Genomic DNA, 20,057 nt, shown 5'->3' with positions numbered 1-20,057 from the left:
CCAAACTTGGTACAGGGACTTGGTATCTGATTGTGAGGACACAGTAGGAAATTGGCATCATTTGGCCTCTATAGGGGGCGCTGTAATACAGGAAGTGGGCTCATATCTCAGCAACGCTTCGTTGTATGAAGTCCAAACTTGATACATGGACATATTAGCTGATTGTGAGGATATGCAAGGAAAGTGGTCTCATTTGGCCTCTAGGGGTGTTGCAATAAAGAAAGTGAGCTCACATCTCAGCAACACTTTGGTGTATGAAGTCCAAACTTGGTAGACGGATATGGGAGCTGATTGTAAGAACGCACAAGGACATTGGTGTAATTTGGCCTCTAGTTGTGCTTTAACAAAGTAAATTAGCTTATTTCTCAGCCGTTCTTTATCCAATTGCCATCAAACTTGCTGTGAGTGCTTGCTCATCCCATGGCAACGCCATTCCTGCTATAGCGCACTGCTTGGCCCCCGCATTGCTGCTTGCAGCTATATTTATTATTATTATTATAAAACTTCTGCCATTGGAGTCTATGGCAGCCCATAGAACGCCTGGCTAAAAAGTTCAGATTTTTTGCCAGAAAGTTTCGGGACACTCCACTGACCAATAACGCTAATTTACAGATCTCTAAACCCAGCCATCTAGCGCCACCAACAGGTCAAAGTTTGGCCGAAAGTTGAAAAGCTGGGTTGAAAGGTATTCACAAGTCATTATTATTATGAAATTTAGCGCCCTGATTCAGGACCGTCCCATGATCACTCTCACCAATTTACAGAACTCTATGCCAAACACTCTAGCGCCACCAATAGGTCGAATCTGGACTCACATTTACGCATGTAACAATTGAACGGTGTGTTCGATTTTCACAAATTAAGCACCGTTGGAATCCCTGGACTGACTTGAGTTGATTGACCCCTACTACGCCACTTTCGGCCATACTGGACCTCCGCCATATTGGATTTAGTCCAAACTCTACGAAAAGTTTCAGCGGTTACAAATTTCATCCGATTTTCACAGAACTTGTCGGAGATGATCTTCAGACCGAGCCGCACAAACGATACTTGTCAGATTTTTTAATTTCATTTTTGTTTGCCCGTGACAGCCAATCAAATATGGCGATGAAGCCACCAAACAGGAAGTGGGCTAACATCTCGGCCATGCTTTAATGTATGAAGTCCAAACTTGGTACAGGGACTTGGTATCTGATAGTGAGGACGCACTAGGAAATTGGCATCATGTGCCCTCTATAGGGGGCGCTGTAATACAGGAAGTGAGCTTGTATCTCAGCAACGCTTTGGTGTACAAAGTCCAAACTTGGTATAAGGACCTGTTACCTGATTATGATGACACACTAGGAAATTGGCATCATTTAGCCTCTATAGGGGGCGCTGTAATACAGGAAATGAGCTCGTATCTCAGCAACACTTCGGTGTATGAAGTCCAAATTTGGTACAGGGACATATTAGCTGATTGTGAGGACATGAAGGAAAGTGGTCTTATTTGGCCTCTAGGGGGGCTGTAATAAAGAAAGTGAGCTCACATCTCAGCAACACTTTGGTGTATGAAGTCCAAACTTGGTAGAGGGACATGGTAGCTGATTGTGAGAACGCACAAAGACGTTGGTGTAATTTGTCCTCTTGCTGCTGAGTGCTTGCTCTGCACTCTGCTCTATAGCGCTCTGCTAGGCCCCCGCATTGCTGCTTGCAGCTATATTTGGGGGCCTAGCAGCGAAGCTGCGAAGGCACCCATTGTTTTAGTAGTTTTTCCTATTATTGGGGGCCAAGCAGCGAAGCTGCGAAGGCACCCATTGAGTTACTAGCTTTTCCTATTATTACACTTCTGCCATTGGAGTCTATGGCAGCCCATAGAACGCCTGGCTAAAAAGTGCAGATTTTTTGGCAGAAAGTTTCGGGACACTCCACTGACCACTCACACTCATTTACGGACCTCTAAACCCAGCAGTCTAGCGCCACCAACAGGTCAAAGTTTGGCCAAAAGTTGAAAAGCTGGGTTGAAAGGTATTTGCAAGTCATTATTATTATGAAATTTAGCGCCCTGATTCAGGACCGTCCCATGATCACTCTCACCAATTTACAGAACTCTATGCCGAACACTCTAGCGCCACCAATGGGTCGAATCTGGACTCACATTCACGCATGTAACAATTATACGGTGTGTTCGATTTTCACAAATCAAGCACCGTTGGAATCCCTGGACTGAACTGAGTTGAATGACCCCTACTACGTCACTTTCCGCCATACTGGACCTCCGCCATATTGGATTTAGTCCAAACTCTATGAAAAGTTTCAGCGTTCGTAAATTTCTTCCGATTTTCATGACACTTGGCTGAGATGATCATCAGACCGAGCCGCACAAAAGATACTTGCCAGATTTTTCAATTTCAAGTTTGTTTGCCCGTGACAGCCAATCAAATATGGTGACAAAGCCGCCAAACAGGAAGTGGACAAACATCTAGGTGCCGCTTTGAGTTAACATAACAAAACTCGAGACCATTAGTAAGGACACTGTCCCAATCACTCACACCAATTTTCATGCATATACATTGAACACACTAGCGCCACCACCAGTTTAAGGCTGGACATGCGTTCATGCGCGTGATCCTTGACTCTTTTGTCTGATTTTCACAATTGAGGTAGCGTCTGAATCCTTGGACCATCCCGAGTTCATCGACCCCTATCCCGTCACTTTCTGCCATATTGGACCTCCGCCATATTGGATTTAGTCCAAACTCTACGAAAAGTTTCAGCGTTCACAAATTTCATCCGATTTTCCTGGAACTTGACGGAGATGATCTTCTGCCCGAGCCGCACAAAAGATACTTGTCAGATTTTTCAATTTCATTTTTGTTTGCCTGTGACAGCCAATCAAATATGGCGATGAAGCCGCCAAACAGGAAGTGGACAAACATCTAGGTTACGCTTTGAGTTAACATAACAAAACTCGATACCATTAGTCAGGACACTGTCCCAATCACTCACAGCAATTTTTATGCATATACATTGAACACTCTAGCGCCACCACCAGTTCAACGCTGGACATGTGTTCAAGTGCGTGATCCTTGACTCTTTTGTCTGATTTTCACAATAGAGGTAGCGTCTGAATCCTTGGACAATTTCGAGTTCATCGACCCCTATCCCGTCACTTTCCGCCATATTGGACCTCCGCCATATTGGATTTAGTCCAAACTCTACGAAAAGTTTCAGCGGTTACAAATTTCATCCGATTTTCACAGAACTTGACGGAGATGATCTTCAGACCGAGCCGCACAAACGATACTTGTCAGATTTTTTATTTTCAAGTTTGTTTGCCCGTGACAGCCAATCACACATGGCGACGATGCCACCTAACAGGAAGTGGGCTAACATCTCGGCTACACTTTAATGTATGAAGTCCAAACTTGATACAGGGACTTGGTATCTGAATGTGAGGAAGCACTAGGAAATTGGCATAATTTGGCCTCTATAGGGGGCGCTGCAATACAGGAAGTGAGCTTGTATCTCAGCAATGCTTTGATGTACGAAGTCCAAACTTGTTATAGAGACTTGGTACCTGATTGTGGGGTTGCACTAGGAAATTGGCATCATTTGGCCTCTACAGGGGGCGCTGCAATACAGGAAGTGAGCTTGTATCTCAGCAACGCTTTGATGTATGAAGTCCAAACTTGGTACAGGGACTTTGTATCTGATTGTGAGGACACAGTAAGAAATTGGCATCATTTGGCCTCTATAGAGGGCGCTGTAATACAGGAAGTGGGCTCGTATCTCAGCAACTCTTCGATGTATGAAGTCCAAACTTGGTACAGGGACATATTAGCTGATTGTGAGGACATGCAAGGAAAGAGGTCTCATTTGGCCTCTAGGGGTGCTGTAATAAAGAAAGTGAGCTCACATCTCAGAAACACTTTGGTGTATGAAGTCCAAACTTGGTAGAGGGACATGGTAGCTGATTGTGAGAACGCACAAGGACATTGGTGTAATTTGGCCTCTTGCTGTGAGTGCTTGCTCATGCCATGGCAACGCCATTCCTGCTATAGCGCTCTGCTAGGCCCCCGCATTGCTGCTTGCAGCTATATTTGGGGGCCAAGCAGCGAAGCTGCGAAGGCACCCATTGAGTTACTAGCTTTTCCTATTATTATTATTACACATCTGCCATTGGAGTCTATGGCAGCCCATAGAACGCCTGGCTAAAAAGTGCAGATTTTTTGGCAGAAAGTTTCGGGACACTCCACTGACCATTCACACTCATTTACGGACCTCTAAACCCAGCCATCTAGCGCCACCAACAGGTCAAAATCTGGCCAAAAATTGAACCGCTGGGTCTAAAGTTATGAAATTTGGCCCACTGATTCAGCACTGTCCCATGATCACTCTCACCAATTTCCAGAACTCTATGCCCCACACTCTAGCGCCACCAATGGGTCGAACCTGGATTGCATTCACGCATGTGACCATTGAATGGTGCGTCCGATTTTCACATATCAGGCATCGTTGGAATCCATGGACTGACCTAAGTTCAATGACCCCTATTACGTCACTTTCTGCCATATTGGACCTCCGCCATATTGGATTTAGTCCAAACTCTACGAAAAGTTTCAGCGGTCAGAAATTTCATCCGATTTTCATGGAACTTGGCGGAGATGATCTTCTCCTCGAGCCGCACAAACGATACTTATCAGATTTTTCAATTTAATTTTTGTTTGCCCGTGACAGCCAATCAAATATGGTGATGAAGCCACCAAACAGGAAGTGGACAAACATCTAGGTGACGCTTTGAGTTAACATAACAAGACTTGATACCATTAGTCAGGACACTGTCCCAATCACTCACAGCAATTTTCATGCATATACATTGAACACTCTAGCGCCACCACCAGTTCAAAGCTGGACATGCGTTCATGCGTGTGATCCTTGACTCTTTTGTCTGATTTTCACAATTGAGGTAGCGTCTGAATCCTTGAACAATCTCGAGTTCATTGACCCCTATCCCGTCACTTTCCGCCATATTGGACCTCCGCCATATTGGATTTAGTCCAAACTCTACGAAAAGTTTCAGCGGTTACAAATTTCATCCGATTTTCACAGAACTTGGCGGAGATGATCTTCAGACCGAGCCGCACAAACTATACTTGTCAGATTTTTTATTTTAAGTTTGTTTGCCCGTGACAGCCAATTACACATGGCGACGATGCCGCCTAACAGGAAGTGGGCTAACATCTCGGCTTCTCTTTAATGTATGAAGTCCAAACTTGGTACAGGGACTTGGTATCTGATTGTGAGGACGCCCTAGGAAATTCATTTGGCCTCTATAGGGGGCGCTGCAATACAGGAAGTGAGCTTGTATCTCAGCAACGCTTTGATGTACGAAGTCCAAATTTGGTATAGAGACTTGGTACCTGATTGTGGGGATGCACTAGGAAACTGGCGTCATTTGGCTTCTACAGGGAGCGCTGCAATACAGGAAGTGAGCTTGTATCTCAGCAACGCTTTGATGTATGAAGTCCAAACTTGGTACAGGGACTTGGTATCTGATTGTGAGGACACAGTAGGAAATTGGCATCATTTGGCCTCTATAGGGGGCGCTGTAATACATGAAGTGGGCTCAAATCTCAGCAACGCTTCGTTGTATGAAGTCCAAACGTGATACATGGGCATATTTTCTGATTGTGAGGACATGCAAGGAAAGTGGTCTCATTTGGCCTCTAGGGGTGTTGCAATAAAGAAAATGAGCTCACATCTCAGCAACACTTTGGTGTATGAAGTCCAAACTTGGTAGACGGACATGGGAGCTGATTGTAAGAACGCACAAGGACATTGGTGTAATTTGGCCTCTAGGGGCGCTGTAACAAAGTAAATGAGCTTATTTCTCAGCCGTTCTTTATCCAATTGCCATCAAACTTGCTGTGAGTGGTTGCTCATGCCATGGCAACGCCATTCCTGCTATAGCGCACTGCTTGGCCCCCGCATTGCTGCTTGCAGCTATATTTATTATTATTATTATTATTATTACACTTCTGCCATTGGAGTCTATGGCAGCCCATAGAACGCCTGGCTAAAAAGTGCAGATTTTTTGCCTGAAAGTTTCGGGACACTCCACTGACCACTAACGCTAATTTACAGATCTCTAAACCCAGCCATCTAGCGCCACCAACAGGTCAAAGTTTGGCCCAAAGTTGAAAAGCTGGATTGAAAGGTATTCGCAAGTCATTATTATTATGAAATTTAGCGCCCTGATTCAGGACCGTCCCATGATCACTCTCACCAATTTACAGAACTCTATGCCAAACACTCTAGCGCCACCAATGGGTCGAATCTGGACTCACATTCACGCATGTAACAATTGAACGGTGTGTTCGATTTACACAAATCAAGCACCGTTGGAATCCCTGGACTGAACTGAGTTGAATGACCTCTACTACGTCACTTTCCGCCATACTGGACCTCCGCCATATTGGATTTAGTCCAAACTCTACGAAAAGTTTCAGCGTTCACAAATTTCATCCGATTTTCACAGAACTTGGCGGAGATGATCTTCTGCCCGAGCCGCACAAAAGATACTTGCCAGATTTTTCAATTTCAAGTTTGTTTGCCCGTGACAGCCAATCAAATATGGTGACGAAGCCGCCAAACAGGAAGTGGACAAACATCTAGGTGAAGTTTTGAGTTAACATAACAAAACTTGAGACCATTAGTCAGGACACTGTCCCAATCACTCACACCACTTTTCGTGCATATACATTGAACACACTAGCGCCACCACCAGTTCAATGCTGGACATGCGTTCATGCGCGTGATCCTTGACTCTTTTGACTGATTTTCACAATTGAGGTAGTGTCTGAATCCTTGGACCATACAGAGTTCATCAACCCCTAACCTATCACTTTCCGCCATATTGGACCTCCGCCATATTGGATTTAGTCCAAACTCTACGAAAAGTTTCAGCGGTTACAAATTTCCTCAGATTTTCACGAAACTTGTTGGAGATGATCTTCTGCCCGAGCCGCACAAACGATACTGGTCAGATTTTTCAATTTCATTTTTGTTTGCCCGTGACAGCCAATCAAATATGGTGACGAGGACGCCAAACAGGAAGTGGACAAACATCTAGGTGATGCTTTGAGTTAACATAACAAAACTCGAGACCATTAGTCGGGACACTGTCCCAATCACTCACACCAATTTTCATGCATATACATTGAACACAGTAGCGCCACCACCAGTTTAGTGCTGCACATGCGTTCATGCGCGTGATCCTTGACTCTTTTGTCTGATTTTCACAATTGAGGTAGCATCTGAATCCTTGGACCATCCCGAGTTCATCGACTCCTATCCCATCACTTTCCGCCATATTGGACCTCCGCCATATTGGAATTGGTCTAAACTCTACGAAAAGTTTCAGCGGTCCCAGATTTCATTTGATTTTCACAGAACTTGGCAGAGATGATCTTCAGACCGAGCCGCACAAACGATACTTGTCAGATTTTTTTATTTCATTTTTGTTTGCCCGTGACAGACAATCAAATATGGCGATGAAGCCACCAAACAGGAAGTGGGCTAACATCTCGGCTATGCTTTAATGTATGAAGTCCAAACTTGGTACAGGGACTTTGTATCTGATTGTGAGGACACGGTAAGAAATTGGCATCATTTGGCCTCTATAGGGGGCGCTGTAATACAGGAAGTGAGCTTGTATCTCAGCAACGCTTTGGTGTACAAAGTCCAAACTTAGTATAAGGACCTGTTACCTGATTATGATGATGCACTAGGAAATTGGAATCATTTGGCCTCCATAGGGGGCGCTGTAATACAGGAAGTGAGCTCGTATCTCAGCAACACTTTGGTGTATGAAGTCCAAACTTGGTACAGGGACATATTAGCTGATTGTGAGGACATGAAGGAAAGTGTTCTCATTTGGCCTCTAGGGGTGCTGTAATAATGAAAGTGAGCTCACATCTCAGCAACACTTTGGTGTATGAAGTCCAAACTTGGTAGAGGGACATGGTAGCTGATTGTGAGACCGCACAAAGACATTGGTGTAATTTGGCCTCTTGCTGTAAGTGCTTGCTGATGCCGTGGCAACGCCATTTCTGCTATAGCGCTCTGCTAGGCCCCCGCATTGCTGCTTGCAGCTATATTTGGGGGCCAAGCAGCGAAGCTGCGAAGGCACCCATTGAGTTACTAGCTTTTCCTATTATTACACTTCTGCCATTGGAGTCTATGGCAGCCCATAGAACGCCTGGCTAAAAAGTGCAGATTTTTTGGCAGAAAGTTTCGGGACACTCCACTGACCATTCACACTCATTTACAGACCTCTAAACCCAGCCATCTAGCGCCACCAACAGGTCAAAATCTGGCCGAAAATTGAACCGCTGGGTCTAAAGTTATGAAATTTGGCACACTGATTCAGCACTGTCCCATGATCACTCTCAACAATTTCCAGAACTCTATGCCCAACACTCTAGCGCCACCAATGGGTCGAACCTGGATTGCATTCACGCATGTGACCATTGAATGGTGCGTCCGATTTTCACATATCAGGCACCGTTGGAATCCCTGGACCGACCTAAGTTCAATGACCCCTATTACGTCACTTTCTGCCATATTGGACCTCCGCCATATTGGATTTAGTCCAAACTCTACGAAAAGTTTCAGCGGTCAGAAATTTCATCCGATTTTCATGGAACTTGGCGGAGATGATCTTCTCCCCGAGCCGCACAAACGATACTTGTCAGATTTTTCAATTTAATTTTTGTTTGCCCGTGACAGCCAATCAAATATGGTGATGAAGCCGCCAAACAGGAAGTGGACAAACATCTAGGTGACACTTTGAGTTAACACAGCAAAACTCGATAACATTAGTCAGGACACTTTCTCAATCACTCACAGCAATTTTTATGTATATACATTGAACGCTCTAGCGCCACCACCAGTTCAATGTTGGACATGCAATCATGCGTGTGATCCTTGACTCTTTTGTCTGATTTTCACAATTGAGGTAGCATCTGAATCCTTGGACCATCCCGAGTTCATCGACCCCTATCCCATCACTTTCCGCCATATTGGACCTCCGCCATATTGGATTTAATACAAACTCTATGAAAATATTCAGCGGTTACAAATTTCATCCGATTTTCAAGGAACTTGGCGGAGATGATTTTCTGACCGAGCCACACAAACGATACTTGCCAGATTTTTCAATTTCAAGTTTGTTTGCCCGTGACAGCCAATCAAATATGGTGACGAAGCCGCCAAACAGGAAGTGGACTAACATATCGAAGACGCTTTGAGTTAATATAACAAAACTCGATACTATTAGTCAGGACACTGTCCCAATCACTCACAGCAATTCTTATGCATATACATTGAACGCTCTAGCGCCACCTGCAGTTCAATGTTGGACATGCGTTCATGCGCGTGATTCTTGACTCTTTTGTCTGATTTTCACAATTGAGGTAGCGTCTGAATCCTTGGACAATCCCGAGTTCATCGACCCCTATCCCGTCACTTTCCATCATATTGGACCTCCGCCATATTGGATTTAGTCCAAACTCTACGAAAAGTTTCAGCGGTTACAAATTTCATCTGATTTTCACGGAACTTGGCGGAGATGATCTTCAGACCGAGCCACACAAACCATACTTGTCAGATTTTTCAAATTCCACTTTATTGGCCCATGACAGCCAATCAAATATGGCGATAAAGCCGCAAAACAGGAAGTGGGCTAACATCTCGGAGACGCTTTCATGTATGAAGTCCAAACTTGGTACAGGGACTTTGTATCTGATTGTGAGGACACGGGAAGAAATTGGCATCATTTGGCCTCCATAGGGGGCGCTGTAATACAGGAAGTGAGCTTGTATCTCAGCAACACTTCGGTGTATGAAGTCCAAACTTGGTACAGGGACATATTAGCTGATTGTGAGGACATGAAGGAAAGTGGTCTCATTTGGCCTCTAGGGGTGCTGTAATAAAGAAAGTGAGCTCACATCTCAGCAACACTTTGGTGTATGAAGTCCAAACTTGGTAGAGGGACATGGTAGCTGATTATGAAGACATTGAAGGAAAGTGGTTTCATTTGGCCTCTAGGGGTGCTGTAATAAAGAAAGTGAGCTCACATCTCAGCAACACTTTGGTGTATGAAGTCCAAACTTGGTAGAGGGACATGGTAGCTGATTGTGAGAATGCACAAGGACATTGGTGTAATTTGGCTTCTTGCTGTGAGTGCTTGCTCATGCCATGGCAACGCCATTCCTGCTATAGCGCACTGCTTGGCCCCCACATTGCTGCTTGCAGCTATATTTATTATTATTATTACACTTCTGCCATTGGAGTCTATGGCAGCCCATAGAACGCCTGGCTAAAAAGTGCAGATTTTTTGCCTGAAAGTTTCGGGACACTCCACTGACCACTCACACTCATTTACGGACCTCTAAACCCAGCCGTCTAGCGCCACCAACAGGTCAAAGTTTGGCTGAAAGTTGAAAAGCTGGGTTGAAAGGTATTTGCAAGTCATTATTATTATGAAATTTAGCGCCCTGATTCAGGACCGTCCCATGATCGATCACTCTCACGAATTTACAAAGCTCTATGCCGAACACTCTAGCGCCACCAATAGGTCGAATCTGGACTCACATTTACGCATGTAACAATTGAACGGTGTGTTCGATTTTCACAAATTAAGCACCGTTGGAATCCCTGGACTGACTTAAGTTGATTGACCCCTATTACGTCACTTTTGGCCATACTGGACCTCCGCCATATTGGATTTAGTCCAAACTCTACGAAAAGTTTCAGCGGTTACAAATTTCCTCAGATTTTCACGAAACTTGTTGGAGATGATCTTCTGCCCGAGCCGCACAAACGATACTGGTCAGATTTTTCAATTTCATTTTTGTTTGCCCGTGACAGCCAATCAAATATGGTGACGAGGACGCCAAACAGGAAGTGGACAAACATCTAGGTGACGCTTTGAGTTAACATAACAAAACTCGAGACCATTAGTCAGGACACTGTCCCAATCACTCACACCAAATTTCATGCATATACATTGAACACACTAGCGCCACCACCAGTTTAATGCTGCACATGCGTTTATGCGCGTGATCCTTGACTCTTTTGTCTGATTTTCACAATTGAGGTAGCGTCTGAATCCTTGGACCATCCCGAGTTCATCGACTCCTATCCCGTCACTTTCTGCCATATTGGACCATCGCCATATTGGAATTGGTCTAAACTCTACGAAAAGTTTCAGCGGTCACAAATTTCATTTGATTTTCACAGAACTTGGCAGAGATGAACTTCAGACCGAGCCGCACAAACGATACTTGTCAGATTTTTCAGATTCCACTTTATTGGCCTATGGCAGCCAATCAAATATGGCCATGAAGCCGCAAAACAGGAAGTGGGCTAACATCTCGGAGACGCTTTAATGTATGAAGTCCAAACTGGGTACAGGGACTTTGTATCTGATTGTGAGGACACAGCAGGAAATTGGCATCATTTGGCCTCTATAGGGGGTGCTGTAATACAGGAAGTGAGCTTGTATCTCAGCAACGCTTTGGTGTACAAACTCCAAACTTAGTATAAGGACCTGTTACCTGATTATGATGATGCACTAGGAAATTGGAATCATTTGGCCTCTACAGGGGGCGCTGTAATACAGGAAGTGAGCTCGTATCTCAGCAACACTTTGGTGTATGAAGTCCAAACTTGGTAGAGGGACATGGTAGCTGATTGTGAGGACATGAAGGAAAGTGGTCTTATTTGGCCTCTAGGGGGGCTGTAATAAAGAAAGTGAGCTCACATCTCAGCAACACTTTGGTGTATGAAGTCCAAACTTGGTAGAGGGACATGGTAGCTGATTGTGAGAACGCACAAAGACGTTGGTGTAATTTGTCCTCTTGCTGCTGAGTGCTTGCTCTGCACTCTGCTCTATAGCGCTCTGCTAGGCCCCCGCATTGCTGCTTGCAGCTATATTTATTATTTAACATCTTTCCTCCGCCATTGGAGTCTATGGCAGCCCATAGAACCGTCTGGTGAAAAGTTGTGAAATTTGGCACACTGATTGAGGACAGTCTCATGAATAATTTCACCAAGTTTCATATCGGCACCTTGAGCGCTCTAGCGCCACCAACAGGCCAAAGTTGGACATGCGTTCACGCACGTAACTTTTGACCCGTATGGCCGATTGTCAAAAATGAGATATCGTTGGAATCCTTGGGCCAAGCCGAGTTCAACGCACCCTATGACGTCATTTTCCGCCATGATGGATTTTCCGCCATTTTGGATTTAATCAAAAACACTAAAAAGTTTTCACAGGTCACAAATTTTGTCCAATTGACACCAAACCTGACACACATGATCTTCAGACCAAGCCTCACAAAAGATACTCCTTTTCGTCTTCGGAACTAAAACGGTTCGCCCGTAACAGCCAATCAAAATTTGCGGCGAAGCCGCCAAACAGGAAGTGAGCTCATATCTCAGCAACCCATTAATCTATCATAACCAAACTTTGTACATGGACTCAGGACCCAATCAGGGGGACGCTCAAGAAATCTGGTGACCTTTGACCTCTAGGGGGCGCTGTAATTTAGAAACATGCCTTTTGGCCTGTAGCTGCTGTTGTGCTTAGAATTAAAACACACTAGTGGTGTCTGGTAATACAGTTGGAGGTCCTTAGGCCGACCCAAGCCAACTTGTGATGTCATCGTAATTGATTCAGCCGCCATATTGGATTTAATCAAAAACACGTACAAGTTATCGCAGGTCACAAATTTCAGCGGATCCTCACCAAAATTGCCAGAGACCATCTTCAGACCATATCCTATCAATATATTGCTTTCTGGAACAATTGACAAAAGCATTCGCGCGTAACAACCAATCGAAATTGGTGGCGAAGCCGCCAAACAGGAAGTGAGTTCATATCTCAGCAACCCTGCTATGTATCATAACCAAACTTACTACATGGATTCATGACCCCATTAGGAGGACGCTCAAAAACTTTGGTGACCTTTGACCTATAGGGGGTACTGCAATTAGCAATATTGCATTTTGATCTGTAGTTGCTGATGTGTTTTATTGATTTTTTATTTTTTGATGTGAAACTGATGACAACATGTTCCATCCAGTTCATTCTAATGCGTGCGTGCGTGCAAGGGCGGGGCAGGACGGGGTGGGACGGGCTGGGATGATTAGGTGGGGGGCTGGCTGGCGGAGGCGGTGGCAATACTCAGCCCTACAAAATCAGCTATGTTTTGATGTGACACTTGTTGAAAGTGTTGATCGCGGGTGTCTGCTGAGTTCTATCTTGTCGCCGTGGCTACTCCGGCCTATCCTGCTTGGCCCCCTCATTGCTGCTTGCAGCTATATTTTGCTTTGTTGTTTCATATTTTCCCTGTTTACAGTTACAGATTTCAACTTGTACATCTGTATTATTATTATTAGTGCACAGTGAATAATTTTCAAATCAGTAGTGTTGACTCTGTCTGCGAGTGAATCAAGTGAATGATTACAGAGACACTTATTGCTGCTCAGTCTACAGTAAACTCGTCTCAATATGCAGCCTGATTCCAAACCCATTCATTATGGGTTGCCCTAAAACCTGACATCCAGGAGGTGGTATGTGGGAAGAATAAATCAGTGGAATAGTCTGACTTTTAAGGACACAGACTTTGTGACCAAATTCTTTCCATGTTTCAAACCATCTCACAACACCATGGTGTGATCGCACTCGCATTAGTCAAGCTCTCCGGGCAGTAACACAGACAACACTATTGCGCTGCATGCTTGTGACATACTAGTGACTTTACACAAAGCTCAACTAATCACATCCCTTAGCTGTGCCATTGTGATGCTGGTGAAACATTAATGGGCATAGAGGCGCATACTGAACAGCCATTATTTAAAGATTAAATAACTTTTCGCCAGAGGGTGGTCAGATTTCTTTTTTGGACTCAAATGTGAACCCTTAACAACAACCTACACGCTGGGAAACCGTCCAACTTTGGCAGTGCATTCCTTCCCCTGAACGTTGCTATTGGATTTCCTAGCGCTACCAACAGGGCTTGATAATCAATCAGAAAAAAAGCAGGCATGTGGGGCTCTGCCTTGAAACTACTGTACGCACGGTTCTCAAAGTAGAACTTGTGGAAATCCATGCCCTCCACCAGGTTCCCCAGGGTCTCTGGCTCGAAGGACGTCAGGCTAGGATCGCAGATTCTCCTGTGAGAGAAGAGCGGAGACAACGTGAGCCTCCATCATGGGGGATGGCGAGGGAACAGAAGGCTCAGGGCGGTGGTGGTGGTGATGGTGGTCTGGTGTCGTAATACTCACGTGTAAGCTTCAAAGTCCCCATTGTTGATGGCCTCGATCAGCTGCTCAGTGATCTTGATGATCTCCTGCTTGCGAGCTGAACATCGTGGAGCATGGAAATAGGGAGTGTGGAGGTGAGAGGACAAAGACAAATATTATCACATGACCAGAGACACCACCAGAGGCTTAAACCGCAATGTCCTCAGAACCGCATGCCCTAATCCCCACCCAACCCACCCAAAGCCCTCACTCTATTCTGAACTAAGACCTACAACACTAATATCTCCCAGGCAAAGTTATGCCCATGTTTGCTGATGAAGGAAAACACAGAAACAGACTGGATGGGAGCCCAAAGAGAGAGAGGAAGACAAGAAGTGCTATCTGACTAACAAGACACCCCCAAATCTCCCAGATCTCCTTCTCCATCCATCCCATAAACCTAGAGGCTCAGAGGAATCCAGTTCAGTAGTCTAAACAAACCCTCCAAGTCCAGAATCCTGGCCTTAATGTTCCAAACCCTCTTACAACAGCACGGTGTGATCACACTCCCATTAGCGAAGCTTTCTGGACAATAACACAGACAACAGTGTTGTTTGTTTAAGAAACCGCATGCTTGTGACTTCACACAAAGCTCAACCAATCACACCCACTTAAAGCCGTCGCCACATCTTGTATACAGAGAGCAAATAACAGATGGACGTTTTGTGTATACAGCTGGTAATCTTCAAGAACTGATGAACTGCCTGCACCGAGGCAAACACAGACACAGGCAGACAGGCAGACAGACAGACAGACAGACAGACAGACAGACAGACAGACGTGAACAAAGCAAAGCTGGCAGCAGGGGGAAGGAGGCCTGGCCTGTACAGCAGTAGTGAAGGGAGATGAGGAAGTCTTAACTCTTCACCCATGGAGGAGTGCTGCACTTACGCTGCGGTGCCGCACCGCTGCTGCTGCCCCCTGCAGGTGTGGATGCTGGTGGGGGAGCAGCGGGCTCGCGGTCAGGGCCGGAGCTCAGCCCAGAGCTGTTCTGACCGCCGCGCTTGCAGTCGTCATGCAACAGGGCGGCTGGAGGTGGAAGGCAACGCACAATTCAGATGCAGACAGTGTGGAGGCCCCGCACAGACACACACTTAACTACGTCACAGCAAACACCCAAGCATGCAACAACTGGAGATACACAGGAGAGCGTGTACACATGCATAGAGATACACACACACACACACACACACACACGCACACCGTTTCAACCCGCAGCACACAACATACCAGCAGTGAAAGCTCTCAGAAGGCAGGGAAAGAAAGCCTGTCAGTACTGCAAACACAGCAGCAGAGGGCAGCAACGATACACAGTCTACAGACATACTCGGAAGCTTGCACACAAGTGCATTCACACTCACTAACACAGAGACACTCTTGCTCACAGACAAACACACACACACATATATGGGATTAACGGACCATGTAGGACCAGCATAGTGCTCAGCTGTCATACACAAGGGGTGTCGCCATCACTCAGACAAAATACATGAAAAGGTCACCGAGCATTGCAAGGTCAGCACCATTCTGCCCATGCTGCGGCAAGAGGAATAAGAGGCAAAACAGGGAGAGATGAGGCACGCTGGCATTTCCACAGCTGGGACAGTGAAGTGGAAGAACCAGCAGCATAATCACTAGATCTAATGTTGTGCGTTTCTCTGAGACTGGTTTTGAGATATGCTGACCAGCACAGGTATGCTGTCAAGGCCACTCTAAAAAGAGGCAAAAGTGCCCAGAGAGGGCAAAGGTCACTCAGGTGAGAGGTCAGGTCACTCAGCTGTCTCCATGAAGCGTCTCACTGCAAGAGCACTACTTGGGTAAGGAAGGGGACAACGTTTGCCTGGTAAGGGTGCCTGTGGATTAAGACATTGGTCCCAGTGGGTCAAGTAAAACCCAGTGCCTTTGCTTTGAGAGTCTTCATGAAGTGTTGGGTGAGGGTCACTGCAGGCGACTTACGAGGGGACTGGCAGCTTTGGGTTTGGGCGGGTGGAGGAGGAGGTGGTGCTGGGGACTCGGTGGATGTCGGGGTGGTGGGCTCCTCGAAGGTGCTGGACTGGCTGCCCATAGCACTGTCACTGCTCAGTGTCTCTGTCGGACCTGCTGCAGTACACCCGCCACAGGATACACCATCACACAAACACGCAAAAGCCCTACCATGGATTGGTTCCAACCATTCACTAATCCGGATTCTAATTAGCACAATCTATCAGCCAGGTAGATCATTTAATTCAGTGAAACGGGTAGAACCATGACATGGTAGGACTTTCACTTTCTGAAGGTTTTCCTGCTCAGCTTAGATGAGTGTGTGTGTGTGTGTGTGTGTGTGTGTGTGTGTATGTGTTTGTTCAAGGGGAAGGATTCAGTCAGCAGCACCACAACCATCAATCACACCCTCCGCTCTCTCTGCTCTACTTCACTCCTCCAAGGCTCCCTGCAGCCCTCGACTGCTCTAATGCAGACAGTCCCAGCTTGACTCCTCCATCATGTCAGGTTACCTGCCTGCCAACCGTGTGGCGAGGGCGGCCGCGACACTGGTGCCACGGACAGTGCCCTGCGGGAAACTGAACTGCTGGAAACGGTCACACCCTGTCCGTGTGCCGTCTCCCAACTTAGGGGCCCCTTGCTCGCCTCAGGACTGCAGCACCATATGACTTTTTTTTTTTTATCATGCAAAGCACGCCAGGGCGGTGGACAAAGGCCCGATTCTCTCTGTCGCTGCCTGATAGATTCTCCAGTGCATTCCATGCTGGCGGCCAGGGCCACACTGTTCCCTGGTATGGCAACGCTGGCAGCGGAGAGAGAGAGCCAGAGGGGTGACTGCCGCTCGCCCATTTATCAGTCTGGACACACACTGGCTGGGCTGTGAGATCCGAGGGGAAAAAGTCCATCTTAAGCCTTATGCAACTTTCATGTGTGTGTGTGTGTGTGTGTGTGTGTGTGTGTGTGTGTGTGTGTGTGTTCATCTACTGTAATATGCATGTGCTTTATAGATATATATGCACTACGGACTATTTTTTCACAGCAGACTGTATGTGTATGAGATTTGTGTGTGTGTTTGTGTTGTGTACAGTATATAGTGAAATAGAGGGAGACTGTGTGTGTGTGTGTGGGGGGGGGGTGTACAGGTCTTGAAAGCCTCCACTGTTGGCAGCATATTTGCAGTGAGGTTGGGAATGTAGGGCGTTGGGTGTGTGTGGCATCAGCGGAGCAGAGCAGCCGGGAGGTCTGCACAACGCCACTGTTCCTCTGACCAGCTGCCCTCAGAGAAGACCAGGGATGGGAACTTAGCTCACCACTGTGTGTGTGTGTGTGTGTGTGTGTGTGTGTGTCAGTCAGTCGCTCTCTCTCTCTCTCTCTCTCTAGTGTGTGTGTGTCAGTCAGTCTTTCTCTCTCTTTAGTGTGTGTGTGTGTGTGTGTGTGCACGATTGCCCCACTAAACCTTTGCGTGACCTAACCTGTGAGAAAAGCCATAAGAACAGACAGTAAATCTTCCTAAACTCCGTGGCTGGCATAAGCCATTAAACTCTTCTCACCTGCAGTTAGATTAGGTAAAAGCATAAAACATGAACACACACAAGGCCCTAGCCAAACACACAAGATATAGACTGGAATAACATTGATCTACTTTGTTACAATAACACACACACCAACACACACACCAACACACACACACACACACACACACACACACACACACACACACACACACACACACACACACACACACACACACTCAGGTGTGGTCATGAGCAATGTAAAATACCTGCAATAAAATACAAGTCTGGATGGGTGTATGTGTATGTCTGCATTGGTGTGTTGTGTGTATCTGTATCCGTTAACCAGTGTGTGTGTGTGTGTGTGTGTGTTTGTGAGCGTGCATTCACTAGTGAGTGTGTGTATGTGTATTCAGAAGGGTGTACTTGTTTGTGTGGACATTGAGGTCAGGAGTCACATTGTAAGCATGTCTCATCCATTTGTAATCAGCCATGTGGGACCCATCCCATCCTAGACCTTCATTAATGACCTGAGCGTGCCAGCCGCGGGACGGGGAGCGCCAAGCCTGAGGCATCATGGGACACATCATTCACTCTGACCCCCTTCAGCATCCAGCCGGAAACGAGCCCCGCTCTGTCAGTGCCTGCCACTTAAGGCTCTGTGAGTGTGTGTGAGTGTGTGTGTGTCTAGCAGTAAATCTCCCGACATCCTCCGACGCCGTTCCTTCCCACCTCTTCGTCATCCCGCGCCATCAAGGGCCTGTCAGGCTGCAGCACGGCTCTTCCTCTGTTTATGTCTACCAATCATCAATCTCTCACTCTCTCTTTCGAAGTCTTTCTCCCTCTCTCTCTCTTTTTGTCCGTCCTTCTGTCTGGGTGTCTTCCTTCATCACCCCCCCCCCCCCCATCTCCCTTTCCACTGGACCTCAAGTGTTTTCTCAAGAAAAAGCAAAACAAGATCTAAATCTTAAACTCTTCATCATAATATCAACAGTCATGAGTGCTATTATTACACATTAACACTATTCAAACAACAGAAGACACAGAACATCTATCAATGCAATGAATCTGTCTTGCGTTGAGATGATCTTGTCTAGGCTACTCCCCCCGGAGGATAAGGAGGAGGAAGGTGTGAGAGGAGAGAGAAAAACGTGCAGAGTACGTGGAAGGCTGATAGAGTACCTTTCCTACCTTTCATGTCCTCCTCTTCTGTGGTGTTGCAGCTCTCATCCGAGCCCTGTGGACAAACACATGAGCAACACAGGCACGGGGGGGGGGGTTGGGGACAAGAGAGAAGAACACAGGTAAGGGTAAGCGAGTGAGTAGAGAGAGAGAGAGTGAGAGATAGATAGATAGATAGATAGAAAGGAGAGAGAGAGAGAGACAGTGAGAGAGAGAGAGTGAGAGATAGATAGATAGATAGATAGATAGATAGATAGATAGAAGAGAGAGAGAGAGAGACAGTGAGAGAGAGAGAGAGTGAGAGATAGATAGATAGATAGATAGATAGATAGATAGAAGAGAGAGAGAGAGACAGTGAGAGAGAGAGAGAGTGAGAGATAGATAGATAGATAGAAAAGATAGAGAGAGAGAGACAGTGAGAGAGAGAGAGAGTGAGAGATAGATAGATAGATAGAAAGGAGAGAGAGAGAGAGAGAGAGACAGTGAGAGAGAATCTAAGTGGGGTGATATCATCAGCAAAGTCATACACAGAAGTCTTCCACAAACGAGCCCGGGAAGACAGATGGACAGACAGACAGACAGACAGACAGACAGTTAAGAGAACGTCCTCTCAGGACCACACACACCCGGCACAAACCAGCCAGACCGGCGAGAAGGTAACCACATGAGTGTCGCACCAAAACCCAGGCGTTTTTTGGTGGTCGGCAGGGGGGAGCAGGAAGGAGGTGAAAGGGCTCATCTCCCCCACAGCTCCGGAAGTGAGGAGTTTTAGTTGGTGTGGAGAGTTAGCTCAGGGGGAGAAACAAAGGCCCTGAGGCTCAGTCTAGGAGGAGGTGAGAGCGGGGGCCGCAGGAGTTAGGAAGGCATGATCCACCGTGAGGGTTTCTGCGCAGCCAGCAACATTTAGTTTGAGGAGAACAGGGATGTGCTTAGGGCTCACCCTGCTATGGTCCAGCCTGGGAGTGTATCTGACTGGACCACCAGAGACCAACCACACCTGGATGTTAGAGCAGCCTTGAGGGGCTT

At 46.4% G+C, this 20,057-nt stretch overlaps 1 protein-coding gene across 8 annotated transcripts in view; it reads right to left on the bottom strand.

The window, feature by feature from the left end:
- Window positions 1-20,057, bottom strand: part of camk2g2 (calcium/calmodulin-dependent protein kinase (CaM kinase) II gamma 2) — a 163,339-nt gene that overhangs the window by 82,959 nt on the left and 60,323 nt on the right. For 4 of the 8 annotated variants that reach the window (XM_076285878.1, XM_076285880.1, XM_076285882.1 and 1 more), the window contains 3 exons: window positions 19,041-19,086; window positions 14,338-14,413; window positions 14,132-14,226 (listed from right to left, as the gene is read on the bottom strand). In XM_076285878.1, the coding sequence (XP_076141993.1) occupies window positions 14,132-14,226; window positions 14,338-14,413; window positions 19,041-19,086 (217 nt within the window). Of the gene's footprint in view, window positions 1-14,131; window positions 14,227-14,337; window positions 14,414-19,031; window positions 19,087-20,057 lie in introns of all 8 variants that reach the window. The other 4 variants (XM_076285877.1, XM_076285879.1, XM_076285881.1 and 1 more) reach the window with 1 other exon arrangement.

The sequence above is a fragment of the Alosa pseudoharengus genome, unplaced genomic scaffold, assembly GCF_046254945.1.
Source record: "Alosa pseudoharengus isolate Yale_2024_CS ecotype anadromous, Long Island Sound unplaced genomic scaffold, YU_APseudo_1.1 YU_APseudo_1.1_scf_15, whole genome shotgun sequence".
Classification (NCBI taxonomy): Eukaryota; Metazoa; Chordata; class Actinopteri; order Clupeiformes; family Clupeidae; genus Alosa; species Alosa pseudoharengus.
Note: the sequence above shows the minus strand (reverse complement) of the source record. Positions and strands in the feature narration are given on the sequence as shown.